At 40.3% G+C, this 12,529-nt stretch overlaps 1 protein-coding gene across 1 annotated transcript; it reads left to right on the forward strand.

Annotated features, from left to right (window-relative positions):
- The first annotated feature begins 4,052 nt into the window (after positions 1 to 4,052).
- Positions 4,053 to 11,793, forward strand: serpinb1 (serpin peptidase inhibitor, clade B (ovalbumin), member 1). Its single transcript, XM_072438421.1, has 7 exons — positions 4,053 to 4,227; positions 4,954 to 5,139; positions 9,894 to 10,031; positions 10,121 to 10,238; positions 10,318 to 10,460; positions 10,535 to 10,702; positions 11,325 to 11,793. Exons 1-7 carry the CDS (start codon positions 4,069 to 4,071, stop codon positions 11,727 to 11,729), a joined length of 1,317 nt encoding a protein of 438 aa, XP_072294522.1. The 5' UTR covers positions 4,053 to 4,068; the 3' UTR covers positions 11,730 to 11,793.
- Positions 11,794 to 12,529: the final 736 nt, after the last annotated feature.

A 12,529-nucleotide genomic window follows, 5' to 3' on the forward strand; every position in this document is an offset into this window, starting at 1 on the left:
CACATACAAGAGGAAAGGTGATCTATTGGACAATGTGAATGTTTCTTCTCCAGTTTGGACTGCTACCAATGGTTTAAGATGAACTTGTTTTTTAAGTTTTTTCAACAATGAAGATTATCCCGGCATAAAACTCTGCAGGACTGAAACATATTTGCTGTGTTGAATAAGCAGATTGAAAAAAAACAACGCTTTGTAGCTAACCTTAAACTGAATCAACTTAAACGAGTCAAAGGCTGGACATCAGATTCATTGGAATATTAATAGCAAACAGCGCAAGCAGCTATTTATTACCAGTTATATTCATTGTGACTGGCCATAAATTCATATAAGTAGTTCTCAGCTGCAGTCGGGTGATAGACAAATGGTGTGGAATAAATACTTGACCCCTACACTTCTGTTTACTTTCTCAAAACTTTTTCCAGCTCCGCCCTTTGCCAGTGTCGCATCTCCCCCCACTGCGGTTTCATTTGTCACGCCTGCCGAGGCCACAGGCAGGATTTAGGGGCGCCAGGCCTCTGTTTCTTTAGTAATTTGTGCCCGGAGTGAACCAGCTTTATTTCTGGTGCGATTGGCAGTGTGTCTATTGCATTTTCAGTGTCCTCCATTGGCACACAACAGGACAAAAGGTAAGATAAGTTAAACAATGTGGAACACGACTCACACGCCCGCTGCCCCATCCTCGGCCTTTGTCGCGCTCCTGGTGCTGAGCCCTCGCAGCTTAATCTTCCACTCGTAAATATATCGGAATAACAGATACTGGGCCCGGCACTACTCGAGCCCTGACAAGACAAATATTGAATATGGTGCGGGATGAGTGTCACTGTCTAATTCTAGGTCACTTAACCACTGGGTATCAAGAGTGGGTCCATCAACTGAGAGTTCCTGGTGATAGGGCAATAGCAACAGGGTGGTCTATATTTATTGTGGTGGAATTAAGGTATCTTTAGTCCTAAAATCTGAGACAAAAGTGCTGTGTGGCTTTCCATCAGAGCAACTAGATGTAGATATTCATTGACACACATGGAAATCTAAACATATAGCAGTGATTTTTTTGGAGGCGGGTGAAAGCTGAACTTTTGTGTAATGTTTACTACCGGTAACTACCATGACAACAACATCTAAAGCAAGGGGAAACTAATCAAATATCAATGTGGTGAAGTAAATTTGACATGTTTTCAATGTCTTCTTTCATAGCAATAATTACGTTTTTTGCATGAGGTTTAGCCGTGGTTCAACTTCCTGCTCTCGGTTCCCACTATTCTTACAAACAACTGCTTTTATTCATTTAGGGAAACGTGAATTGTAGTCTTAAAGCACTTAAAAAAAGCAGTGAAGCATTGTAGCACAACTCAAAAATCCAATTATTTATGTTTATGCACAAACGCACCAAAATGTCCGCCCAAATGACTGAAATAATATCATGTTTATATGAATCCTGATGATATATTTTAGGGCAATAATTGCAAAAACTCTCAAAACTATTATGTATTTCTATGTATTCAAAAGACAACAACATGCAACAAAAACACATTACTATGCAGTACCAGGAAACAATGTATTAATGCATATAAAGACAGAGAAAACTTGTGAGTTTAATCTGCCACATAAATTATAAATACCCTTTAGCAATTCACTGCGTGCCTTGTTCTTTCTGCTGATGCCCCACATAAATACTTACAATCCAACTCAATGATTAGTCGACTAACACAGATTTTGTTGGCCTAAGACGCCGTCGACCAATTAACGCTCAAATAATAAGTACGTTTAGAGTCACACACAAAAGTACTGTGTCTATGATGCATATTGCAGTTCTGTTGTTGTTCTAAAAGCAGATCTAGCCGTTCCCATTGACAGCAGGAACTTTATCTGCACATGTAATTCTCACATGGGCCACAAAGTACAGTCAGGGCTTTTCTGCTGATGGATTATGTTGACAGGCCTCAAAGATGCTGCGGCTAATGGAAATGCCAGGGTCAACTGTGAGTGCATTACACCTCGGAGACTAACTCAAGTCCGCATTAAGTTTCCAAACTCAAACAGGTTTTAGGCAAGGGATAAGCTGGTGAGGACTGCACTGAAAGCTTGACTTGGGAGCCATGCAAAAAAGAATCTCTTCGACACAACTTATCCTGGGGTAAAGAAACAACAGAAGTGTGAACAGCAGTGTCAAGTAAACATGGTCTTGTTTACTTGACACAGTTTGGCTATTTTCCATGGGCTTCTGGGGTAGTGGTTGATGTATTAAAAAAACATCTTACAGTCTATTTATACAGTCAATCATATTATCATGACTAATTTGGGAATAATTGCTGCAAAACAAGTACACTTTATGGCACCACAGAACCACGTTTGGAGCTCACAATGAAAAACTAAATATGGCTCCCTCTAGTGGAATACTTTTTAATAGCATAATGTATGACACGCCAAACAAGAACAAAACTCCTCCAACATTTAACCAAATATTTGGATATAAAAAAGCAACTATTTATCCTTTCTATGAGATTTTACCGTAAAGGAAAAGTGAATATTTTAGGATTTGTTGTGAAACTGAAGGTCTGGGGCAGCATTGATCAGACACACAGCATGAACAGTGGCTGCAGTGTGTGAGCCAGACTGAGGAGAGATAAACAGGTTTAATCTCAGTAAATCTGACACACCCCTGAACACATTGAATGCCTCCCAAGAAGCAATAAAGCACTGACCAATACTGTGGGTGCATACACAGGCATATTTATGATAAGAGAAAGACAAGATAATGTGTCTTTGTCCCACAATGAGGAGATTTCAGTGTTGCAACGGACAGTTCAAGAACAGCAGGGGAATAGAAACATGTAATACAAAACTGTATTGTATGTTGAGTGTGTCTGCAAATGTGGATTGTAGTTCTAGTGCAGAATCATCATTAAATCGTTAAAAAACAAATTAAAAAGCCACTGAGGCGTTGTCCAGGATGAGGCTCTTTAAGCTATAAAATAATCAAACGCAACAAAGAAATGCATTACAAGCAGGTTTATTGTAGACTTAAGCACAGCAAACACATAAATGTCCATCCTACTGTCCAACTGGTAAAAAAACACCTGCTGAGCCCCTCCCGTCTTGACCTATTTAACCCCGAGACAAACAAAAAACATAAAATTAATAATTACTTACAGAAATAATGCAAACAAGGAACAATCAATATGCAAAATAAAGACATATAATCAAAAGTAAATCAAGAATAAATAATAAACTTGGCAAAACAAATTCTTCACTAAAAAAACAAATAGCATCCACAATCATCATCTTCATCCCATGTATCCCATGTAAAATGACAAAGAGAAATAGAATGGTACTCAAACTCTAAATAATAACAGATTAACACTTTGCAGAAGACAACAATATAGCGTTTATTTATCATTATTCTTTTAGTAGTAGTAGTAGTAGTAGTAGTAGTAGTAGTAGTAGTAGTAGTAGTAGTAGTAGTAAGGCAATGCATTCAAATCACAAAGAAATGACAGAAACAGAAATACAATAAAATTGACTAAATAAAAAAATAAAAAACAGGTGTTTTTGGAGTCCAACTCCCTTTTAAACCAATCCAACTGATTGTCTAAACTAATGAAATCACAAACATAAAAGAGAAGTAGTAGTAGTTTTATTGTCTATTCTGTAGATTGTAGATTCCGTGTGTGTTCAGGCTGTAGGTAAGTTCATTCAGTAATAGCAGTAAAATAAGAGCTTAATAAAATGAATAAATAAATAATATGCTATTAATTAACCTTTTTCAGCACCTCATACCATCTTTAATCGTTCACCCATAACAACTTTAAATCCCCAACTTTATCACATGTAGAAAACACCACAGAAACCTCAGAAAAGCAGAGCTGGGTCACATTAGAGCAAACCTAGACTCACTGGGACCATGACCGATAATATAATAGATCCATGACAGACAGATTGTTCGCTGCTGATCTTTTACTTTCCATTATTTCCATCACTTCCTCCTCGTCACCCTCGCCGTCAGCGCACGTGCGTTACGGCGTCACACCCACTGACGCGCGCGCGGAGTCATCGCGGCTCCGCTTATAGATGAACGCGGCTCGGCGAACTTCCTTCTCCGTCACTTTCCCCCGAGTTCGCTCCGTCTTTAGCGGCCTTGGGTGGGCTTTCCTCAGCCTCAGTTTACTGCTCGACCCTGCGGCTGTTTGCGAGCACAGCGCACTCCTCTCACACCGGAACAAGGAGAAGGTAAGCACCGGAATGAGCGGAATCCACAAACGTATTGAAAGAAAAAGTGCGCAGTTATTCGATGAGACAAAAGCGCGCGTTAGGCTGCTTATTATACGAGTTTATTTGATCACAGCACTGTTCATCCACATCCATAGTCTTATCTGTTGCAGGGGTTTGCTGGTGTTATTAACTGATTATAATAATGAAATACACCGAAACCGAACCGAAAAAAACTTTCGAAAAAAATCTAAACGAGATCATAACATATAATCAAAAAGTCATAATTGGCTTTGTCTTAGTTTCTACTTTTAAATAGAATGGTCACTTTAGTTTGGAGGTTGCCACAGGTGCTTTTCTCCATGGAGATGCTATTGCTTTGCCTGGAATATTCCACTGTATTGCGTTAAATGTATCTGTCTACCAGGTCAGGTCTGTGGAGTGGCAATAATATCTGTTTTTCAATTTTTTATTTTTATTTTTTTACCGATATAGACCTGAAAAGTGACACGGTACAGCATTCAAAAATACATCAAATCAAGTGCAACATCTCTCTCTTCCTTGTCGAGAAGGACGTTCTAAGGACAGGGAACTGCTCTGGAACTGTTGTCAATGTGATGTGATTGTTGTCTAATCTGCTCCCATTGACCTATTACTGTTTCATCCTTTGATTTTCCAACCGTCTGAAGCCCGGCGAGGATTTTACTCTCCACAAAGAAAACATTGAATTGAACATTTTGGTTGCAGGTAAACCAGACACCAGCCATGGCCTCCGTCTCCGCCTCAAACACAGCTTTCGCCTTGGAGCTGCTCCGCACTTTGAGCCAAGAAAAACCCTCGGGAAACATCTTTGTGTCTCCTCTGAGCATCAGTTCGGCTCTGGCCATGGTCTACCTGGGGGCCAAAGGGGACACTGCGACTCAGATGTCCCAGGTGAGCACGCCGTAAAGCACGCAAAGCTCTCAGAAAAGGCGCGACGAGGCGTGTCAGTGTGTACTTTGACCTGAGCGGGCGGCGCCACCTCAATAAGATAAGCACTGTTCCCCTTATAAAGCGTTAGGCTGTAAAACTGACTGACAACACGGTGGCTGAAGTCATGAAACCAGTTTACCTGTCAAATCTAAACCCTCGCAAAGCTCTCTGTGTTTGACTTTTCATGATTGATTATGACTGTTTAAGCCTGTTATTATTTCCGTCCGCTCTTGCAATGGCTTTACAGGCTGTTACACTAGACTGTGATGTGTAATGACAATACACATCTGCAAGAGTCCTCAAATAAACAACAAATAAAAGCCATATAAAAGTTACATTATTCGAGCCAACTCCCAACTCGTTCACATCTTTTCACATCAGCCATTGGTGTCCTTCCTCCGTTTGCCTATTTAGGAAGTTCTATGAGCGTTTGTGACTGAATGTTTACATTCTTCACTTCTTGTAAACTTTACAAGAAGTGAAGAATTCTAGCACAATTTGTACACAAAGTAATTCAAAGGGCTTTACTGAACAAGAAAGATGTAGTAGAAATCACAATGCAAATGATTAAAAATGCAATCAATCATTAGAAAATTAGCTTTAAATGAGTAGAATGCAGATAAGGTGTGCAATATTGACAAACATTAATATCTCAATTTTATTTTTTATTATCTCAATCCAACAGAAATTTGTTAAAATGTGTTTATTTTAGTTAGTTGAAGTTGCATCATAACCAAATGTGGAATGTCTGTAAAATGAATCACAAAAATGCAGAAATATCACATTGTACTTTACTTTTTGTAAAATGTTCACGTTTACAACATTACTTTTATTCATTTTCATTTCAATCAGCTCTTTTTGTAGCATTTTTACTCTAAATAATATACTCAATATTCAAATTTTGCTTATCTTCAAAACAATGTTCACAATATAGACTAAATTTCGACAAATTGCTCACCTCTAAGTGCAGATAAATCATTCAAGCACACAACTAAACACAACTGTTTTGGGCCTGGATTCACACACAAAAAGCTATTCATCTTGTTAATGTATTTATACGCTTATTACCGTTTTTTCTGGACTATAAATCGCAACGGATTAATAGTCGCACCAGCCAAAACAGGCATAATAGAGAAGAAAAAAACATATACAAGTCTCAACGGAGTATAAGAAGGAATTTTTTGGGGGAAATAGACATTTCATCTTGAAATGCAACAGACATTTCATCTTGAAATGCAATAATAATATTAAGATTAGAGAACATTGTGAATAGTTGCAGGGTTCAGATTAAGGATTTTCACTTGTATAGCGGTGCTGTTACACAATCCGCAATTTTTTTCAAATTTGTATAGCAATTTGATAATTGCATAGCAAAACACAAAAGTGACTAACAATCAATATTTTCCATTGATGTAACAAGATTATTTATTTCAAATGTATTTGTAAATATTCTATTTTTAAAAAACTCTTAACAAATGAACTTTTGAACACTTTTTTCTAAATAAAATAGAAAACTTGCAAATAAAATTATTTGTTGAACAAATTAATTAACACCAAGTCAGATTATCAGTCTTATTTACAACTTTCTTCCATATCGTCATCATCAGATGACTATTTGCATGAGTCTCATTTACATATTAATTGTCTTTACACTCACAAGTTACATATCACAGGGCCGTAGCCAAGGGGGGTTTGATTTGGGCCGAAAAGGTCCGTCTTGAGGGACCACAGATATTAGCCCTTCGGGGTCGACGCCCGCACCGGTGCGTTTTGAAACATGGTCGGCTTTAGGACCGCGCAGCATGAAAACTAAGTGACGTAGACGGCTGCCGTCGACGTCAAAGAGGCTTTTTTTGTTGTTGCTGTTTTTGAGTAGTTTTGGAGAGTTTTAGTATTTCAAGTAATTCATTGTCAGTAATATAGTTGTTGTGAAGCAAAATGAGGGGCACACTTCATGTTGATCAAGTTTAGTCCTGGTTTGGACCTGCTATAGTCCTGGTTTAGTCCTGGGTTAGTCCTGGGTTAGTCCTGGTTTAGTCCTGGTTTAGTCCTGGTTTAGTCCTGGTTTAGACCTGGTTTAGTCCTGGTTTAGACCTGGGTTGGACCTGGTTTAGTCCTGGTTTAGACCTGGGTTGGACCTGGTTTAGACCTGGTTTAGTCCTGGTTTAGACCTGGTTTAGACCTGGTTTAGACCTGGGTTGGACCTGGTTTAGTCCTGGTTTAGACCTGGGTTGGACCTGGTTTAGACCTGGTTTAGTCCTGGTTTAGACCTGGTTTAGACCTGGTTTAGACCTGGGTTGAACCTGGGTTAGTCCTGGGTTAGTCCTGGGTTAGTCCTGGTTTAGTCCTGGTTTAGTCCTGGTTTAGACCTGGTTTAGTCCTGGTTTAGACCTGGGTTGGACCTGGTTTAGTCCTGGTTTAGACCTGGGTTGGACCTGGTTTAGACCTGGTTTAGTCCTGGTTTAGACCTGGTTTAGTCCTGGTTTAGACCTGGGTTGGACCTGGTTTAGACCTGGTTTAGTCCTGGTTTAGACCTGGGTTGGACCTGGTTTAGACCTGGTTTAGTCCTGGTTTAGACCTGGTTTGGACCTGGTTTAGACCTGGTTTAGACCTGGTTTAGACCTGGTTTAGACCTGGGTTGGACCTGGTTTAGACCTGGTTTAGTCCTGGTTTAGACCTGGTTTAGACCTGGTTTAGACCTGGGTTGGACCTGGTTTAGACCTGGTTTAGTCCTGGTTTAGACATGGGTTGGACCTGGTTTAGACCTGGTTTAGTCCTGGTTTAGACCTGGGTTGGACCTGGTTTAGACCTGGTTTAGTCCTGGTTTAGACCTGGGTTGGACCTGGTTTAGACCTGGTTTAGTCCTGGTTTAGACCTGGGTTGGACCTGGTTTAGACCTGGTTTAGTCCTGGTTTAGACCTGGGTTGGACCTGGTTTAGTCCTGGGTTAGTCCTGGTTTAGACCTGGGTTGGACCTGGTTTAGTCCTGGGTTAGACCTGGTTTAGAGTTCCTTCTGAACATCACTCACATGGAAGTACAAGGCCTGTGATGTGGCTCTGTGTCATTTTGGACAGAAACTGTTTTGAGAAGTAGCACAAATAGAAAAACGAGGATTTACCTACTTTTTATTGTAAATAGTGGTTTATTGCTTTTATATATCACAAGAATACTTTTATATGTTCATATTTGCACCTTGTGGTTCAGTTTGAACCTTTTTAAACGCTTGGTTGAGCATATTTGAGGGTTTTACAATGAAAAAAACATAATTTTCTAGACAGACTTTGTGTTTTCTGTGTGTGTTTAGGTCCAGTTATGTTGAAATAGTATGTCAAAGTGAAAAACTAACTAACTGATCATATAGGTGAGGTTGTGCTGAAGAAAAAGATGCCCAACATTGGTCTGGTAAACATTTCTTAATGTAGTAGACCTCTATCCCAACCTATACATCCTTCTGCAGCTGGCCTGCACACTGCCAGTCACATCTTGTGAGTGTGAGCGCAGCAACAGCACCATACGCAGGCTCAACAATGACTTGAGGGCCTCCATGGGCAAGGAGCGCCTCTCAGCGCTGGCCTTGTTGCATATACACTACTCTTTCCAGTTTGACCTTGAGCATGTGGTGAACGTGTTCAAGGAAACACCCCATGAGACTGGAGCTTCAGATATTTGTTTAACCGGCTACTGTTGTAGTTTCTGTGTGAAATTGCTGTATATGTGTATTTTTTATTTTTTTTTTGTGATAAAACATCATATGTATACATGTAAGTTATCTACCTCATCATACTAAAAAGGTCCACCTTGACACAAAAAGACCCCCCCATAGAAATCCTGGCTACGGCCCAGTATCACCACCAGAGTCGTCATGACGATGAGCTGTTTGTATCAAAATGACTTCTCTTACACACACAACACGTTTTGGTTTTGTCTTGGACATGAGTGAGTTTGACCCCTTTGAATTCCACATCCTCTGGGTTCTCGGGGTGAAAACGGGAGCGCGCGCGGAGGCGACGAGGGGTTTTACGAGCGCCGCGTCTCACTGATCTCACGACAATAACTACATGTTACACAAAAACTACATGTTACACATAGTTATGTGTAACATAACTATGTGTAACTCATCGCGCGCTCCCGGCGGCTCCTCCCGCTCAGCAGTTTTTGTACGCGCGATCTGTGACAGCAGCGGGACCCGTCAAGTGTTTCATGCCGTTATTGATGATCGATTGACGAGTCATAAGCGCTTTTTAGGCGCTTTGGTTATACAATTGAACACACATTTTTGTATCGCAAAAGCTGCAATACAAAAACACTTTTTTTCTGACGAATGCATCGCATTTGAGAGAAATTGCGTTGCATTTTGCGATGCGATACCGCTTATTCTGAACCCTGAGTTGTACGTATGCTAATGTACACCTTCCACTTCTAAACAACTCCCCAAACTCCAGAGGTAGAGGAAGTGCTGATTCTTCTTCTGCGTCGCTTAGAGCCTAGAGCGCCCTCTTGTGGTTGTCAGTGTGAAAATAATCAACATGTGAAATGCGGTTGCCAGTGTGAAAATAACAAATAATATTGTTATTATTCGTTATTTTCGAATAATAACATTATTATTAGCGTTACTCCAGTCGCTCTGGAGTATAAGTCGCACCCTGACCAAAACTATGAAAAAAAGTGCGACTTATAGTCTGGAAAATACAGTACTCACTCTCTGTTTTTCCTAGGCTCTGTCATTCAGACCAGGTGAAGGTGTCCATGCAGACTTCGAGACCCTCAATAGTCAAATCAATGCTCCAGCTGCTTCCTACGTCCTAAAACTCGCCAATCGTCTTTATGGAGAAAACACCTGTAACTTCCTTTCGGTGAGTCGTTCCCGTCCGTCAGCGTTAGTCACAAGTATTTATTCACAAGGGGGTTTTATATAATCAATCCATGGGTTTTATACAATTAGGATTTCCTGGAGTCCACGAGGAAGCACTACCAGGCAGATCTGAAGTCAGTGGATTTTATTGGCACTCCAGAAGATTGCCGAGCCGAGATCAACAGCTGGGTCGAGCAACAAACCGAGAGTATGTTTTCGTTTGTGCAACATCACTACATTATTTTAAACTTGTAAACAGATGCATTTTAATCCATTTTCATGTCTAGATAAGATTAAAGACCTTCTGAAACAAGGGACCGTCAGCACTATGACAAGACTGGTTCTAGTGAATGCCATTTACTTCAAAGGAAACTGGATGGATAAATTTGATGCGGCCAACACCAAAGAAATGCCTTTCCACGTCAATGGCGTAAGAGCAAAGTACAACTACGAATAGACTATTGTACGTTTAATGTCTTATATATTGTACTTTGTGTCCTACAGAGTGTGACCAAACCTGTGCAGATGATGTACCAGATGAAGAAAATGCCTTTCAATTACATTCCAGAGCTGGGCCTGCAGATTGTTGGGCTGCCGTATGTGGATAATGATCTGAGCATGTACATTCTTCTGCCTGAGGAGACCAGTGCTGGGACAGAGGGGGTCCACAAGGTGCCTGCAATAAACTGTACACTTTAACAGACAGTTATAGTAGTAGTAAGTAGAGTTGTCATGATATCAAACGGGATTTCGAAAGGGAAATACAAATACTAATTATCAATGACTGAGGTATGGAAAAATACAGTTTCTCATGCGGGAATCTATTCTTAAAATTGATGTTAAAAAATACAACTAAATCTTTATTTGTAATTTATGTTTAAAACACTTTTAAAATGCATTGTTTTTATGTTAGTTTCTCAACACATATACCGGTATTTAATTATAGGTCGGTTCAAATTGTGGTGGAGAAAAAAGTAAAAAAAAATAGTAATAGCTTCAATATACCAAGTCCATTCTTTATTTTAGAGGAGTTTCAATGCATTTATTACAAAACTCATTGGTATCGACTTATGTTGTGATATTTTCCGTAGTATTACTTGGTATTGGTTTAGGGGGATTTTTTTTTTTTATATCAAAATAAATCTTGGATTTAGTTTTGATGCTAGTTTTAGTATAAATTAGTTTTCAATACATTTAGCAACACAATGTAACCGTATGTCATGGTCTGTTTACTTTTAAGTCAAGTCAATGCCCATGTTTTATTATTAAATGCATCATATTATGTTATTTTCAGATTGAGAGCAAATTAACACAGGGAAATCTTGATGAGTGGACCGATCCCGCCAACATGGAGTCTGTAGACGTGCACGTCCACCTTCCAAAATTCAAGATGGAGGAAGACTACGAGCTGAACGATCCTCTGGCCAAAATGGGCATGTCGGATGTTTTCTGCTCAGCCAAGGCCGACCTGTCCGGGATGAACGGTCAGGGCGGACTCTTCCTGTCTACCGTGGCTCACAAGGCCTTCGTGGAGGTGAACGAGGAGGGCACGGAGGCGGCGGCAGCTACAGCAGGAATGGTTTCGTTCTGTATGTTCAGGGAGGAGCACTTCACAGCCGACCACCCGTTCCTTTTCCTCATCAAACACAGGGCCACTAACTCAATCCTGTTCCTTGGGAGGTTCATGTCTCCTCAATAGATGTCTCTATCGCTGTTCAAACCAATGCCAATGAATATTAATAAATGATGCATTCATTGAAACATTTTAAGAAGCTGTTTTTAACCATAATATTCTGAAATGAACAACTTAATTTCAATGTGTTTCGAGTTTTCGAGTACACTGCTCTTAGACACTACTCCATCTTTCTGGTGTCAATGGTCTTGTCACACACGCAAAAGCTGCTCAAATTATAACATACAATCCTTGGTATATATTACTCATTAAAGCAGCACCGCGTAGGATTCCTGGGCTCGCCACCTGCATCACTCCATGGAAACGGAAAGTTAAAACCAAACTTTGGAACGGATAATTTTTTTGCCATTCTTTTGGAATGTTTGATGTAAAATAAGAGCATCTCCATGGTGACAAGCAGGTGGCAGATCCTCCACCAGAAAAGTTTTGAGAAAAGTTTGTGGAAAAACAAGCCCATTCACAGTTAGTTTTCAATTCAATTCAATTTATTTTTGTAACGGCCAAAATCACAACAACTGTTGCCTCTGAAGGCGACAGTGAAAAATTAATCAAGCAATGTCTGTGGTGGAGAGGGACGATGTCCCAGCATCCTCTGTCCTTAGACCTTCCTTCTCGGCTAGGAAAAACTACAAAAAAAGTAGAAACCTGGAGGAGTTCCAGAGTGAAGGAGAGATCTGACTCTCATAGACGGACGCGAGGGAGACTGGAGCTGGACCCACTCTTCAGGCAGATGAGGGACCGTCTGAGTCGAGCTGGACCCACTCTTCAGGCAGATGAGGGACTGTTCGGGGCAGGGACCACTTCAC

Source organism: Eucyclogobius newberryi, unplaced genomic scaffold (assembly GCF_026437365.1).
Source record: "Eucyclogobius newberryi isolate DKJ021-1_F unplaced genomic scaffold, fEucNew1.0.hap1 SCAF_9, whole genome shotgun sequence".
NCBI classification, from domain to species: Eukaryota; Metazoa; Chordata; class Actinopteri; order Gobiiformes; family Gobiidae; genus Eucyclogobius; species Eucyclogobius newberryi.